Source organism: Helianthus annuus, chromosome 13 (genome assembly GCF_002127325.2).
Source record: "Helianthus annuus cultivar XRQ/B chromosome 13, HanXRQr2.0-SUNRISE, whole genome shotgun sequence".
Taxonomy (NCBI): Eukaryota; Viridiplantae; Streptophyta; class Magnoliopsida; order Asterales; family Asteraceae; genus Helianthus; species Helianthus annuus.
In genome coordinates, this window is record NC_035445.2 from 88,207,729 (window position 1) to 88,210,326 (window position 2,598).

At 38.5% G+C, this 2,598-nt stretch overlaps 1 protein-coding gene across 1 annotated transcript; it reads right to left on the bottom strand.

Annotated features, from left to right (window-relative positions):
• Positions 1–403: 403 nt before the first annotated feature.
• LOC110898525 lies at positions 404–2,177 on the bottom strand. The gene has a single exon (XM_022145320.2). It carries the CDS (start codon positions 1,689–1,691, stop codon positions 498–500), a length of 1,194 nt encoding a protein of 397 aa, XP_022001012.1. The 5' UTR covers positions 1,692–2,177; the 3' UTR covers positions 404–497.
• Between the last annotated feature and the right edge of the window lie 421 nt (positions 2,178–2,598).

The following is a 2,598-nucleotide window of genomic DNA, read 5'->3' on the forward strand; positions in this document are numbered from 1 at the left end:
CAACGTGGATTTGGGAACCCAAGGTGTGGCACGTAGTTAAGAGTCATATGTAATGCTCTCACATAGCATTACATATGGTTGCTAACTCTGCACAATCAGCAAATTGCGTGTCTTAATTAAGCCCGAATTTTGTTTGACAACCATGAGCCACTCGAGACTTTTATCTCTCTAATACGGTACTATACCTATAGTCTTTTAATCAAACACTGATTATGTAAAATGTTTAACACATATATTTTGTTAGGGAAATGGGATATGTGACATCACATCAATGTCTTTATGCAAGTATGCCTTCTTATACAGTAAGTTGGGCTATGAATTACTAATATAATGGATAGGTTTATGCAAGTATGCATTCTATTATTTGTTTTCATACTATAAAAACTTCATATTCTGCCTACTATGAAAGCCAAAGTAAAATATATTTCTCGAATAAGAAGAAATTACACTAACGAATAACACATGACCATGTAATATTGCGTTCGATTATTCTTTCATTAAAGACCAATTCCATGAACGAAGATGTTGTGTCCTCTGTAAACAAACGATCTGTTCTTCGACCCTACGCACCATAGATGACCCTGAAGCTCCAAACGCTCTTTCACTTCCGCCATTTCATGTACAAACTTTATAACTCTAAGGGCCCGATCCAACTGCTTAAACACATGCAACAACATTTTATCATCATCCGATGTCACAATCTTCCCTACACACAAATAAAGTTTACCCCCCTCGGAAAACCAATAACAAATATCAACCTCAATATCTCCAACACTCCCGTACAGATAATACGTTAAAAGCGTAAACAGACATTGCGACGAATGACCCAACGATTTAGTCAATTTCTTCTTAACCAAACTTTTTTGATGCAGACCGTCTTTGTATCCAATATTCTTATCTACCAAAACGTCTTTTATCTGCGACAACCCTTCTTTCATGATCTCGAGCTTTACGACATAAACGAGAAACTCGTGATCGTTCTTCAAACATTTGATTAAATCGTTAAACATCTCAAGAAAATCTGCCCACTTGGCTGGAGGTGATGAGTCAGCATCCTTCTTGGGCGCGACCCGCATCCATGACGTTGAGTCGGGATCATACGATACAGCATCATCCAAGAACCTAAGACAGTTGACCACTATTTGTTGACCCATGTTTATGCACCCATAATTTTTAACACTCATTTCATTTCCTAATTTTTTTAGAATCTCCATAAGTGCACCCGTCCATATTTGGTGCTGTGTGACCTGCGGGCATATTGCTAGACGGACTAACTTCCTGTTTTGAGCGGATACAGTTAACATGTCACATATTTTCTTGAGAGAATTAACGCTGAATGGTTCCTTGTAGACGGGCTTGTTGACACATGTACGCGTGTTCTGAATAACAAATGACGCGCCAGTCGACTTAAAAGTACGCATGCTCAGCATAAGAAACTCGTCATCAACAACACATTTGTTCTCAACATTAACTAATCTTCCACTGATCAAATCCAATCCCTTTAGCAAATGGGTCAGCTTGATTAGTTTTGGGAAGGCTCTTATACACCACTCAGACGATATGGGATTTAACAGCGGTTCGGCTAATGAGTGATCAGATGTTGCATCTATATGCAAAACTCTAGTAAAATTTATGACTCTGAGAGTACTTGGAACCGGATAATGATGGTGTACTTGTTTAAATGCTTTCATAATTATGAAACAAATTGGTCACTCTCATTCGGGCATTTCATCGAGCAGTTGGTGGGCAACTTTTTTACGTGAACAGATAATTGCTTACAATGTTGGGCTTTGTTATTGGAACCCAAATCTTGAACTGTTAATCGTGATCAAATCTTTGATCAGCTAACAGACGGAAGAAAGCAAGATTTGTAATACTAGATGTGGTTTAATGGGAGTTTTATTACTCGCTAGAGTTGAGTTTGTGGGTTGTACTCGGTGGTACTTTACGAATCACTGGTTCTAGTCGTTAGAGGCTTGTTGGAGGATCACGACAGGACAATGAGAGGGTTAGTGATCGGTGGTGGCAAAGAAAATGGGGGACGCAATAGGTTTTAAGGCATGACTTTTTTGTGAAAACTGCCCACCAACATAACGTCCCTGTCTTAAGATCTAACGAAAAAACAAACACCGTTTAGCCTCTTAGGCTATAGGGTGTGGTCATGACCCTTATGACCACCATGACCCTCCATGTTAGTGCCATGTAACCCACCTCTAATCCATCATCCAAAACCACTACCCTTAAGGGTATGGTCATGACCCAAACCACTATCCCTTTATTTATTTTAATTTATCTTTGTCTAAAGAAAAAGGAAATGATTTGTTGAAAAATGGAAAGGAGGACCATGGTTGCCATTGTTTAATCCATGCAAACCATGGTGGATCAATCAAGGGGGTGGTGTAACCTTCCATTCATGTTCCTAGGTGGCAAATCATGTCCCAACCATGACCCCCACACCCTATAGCCTTAGAAATTAGAAGGCGAACATGTGTTTTCCGGACAACCAAATGAACGCAAATTGCACTTTATTCTTTTTATTATAACATAATATAAGTTATTTAGTTATTTTATTATATTTTATATAATGACATATATTAT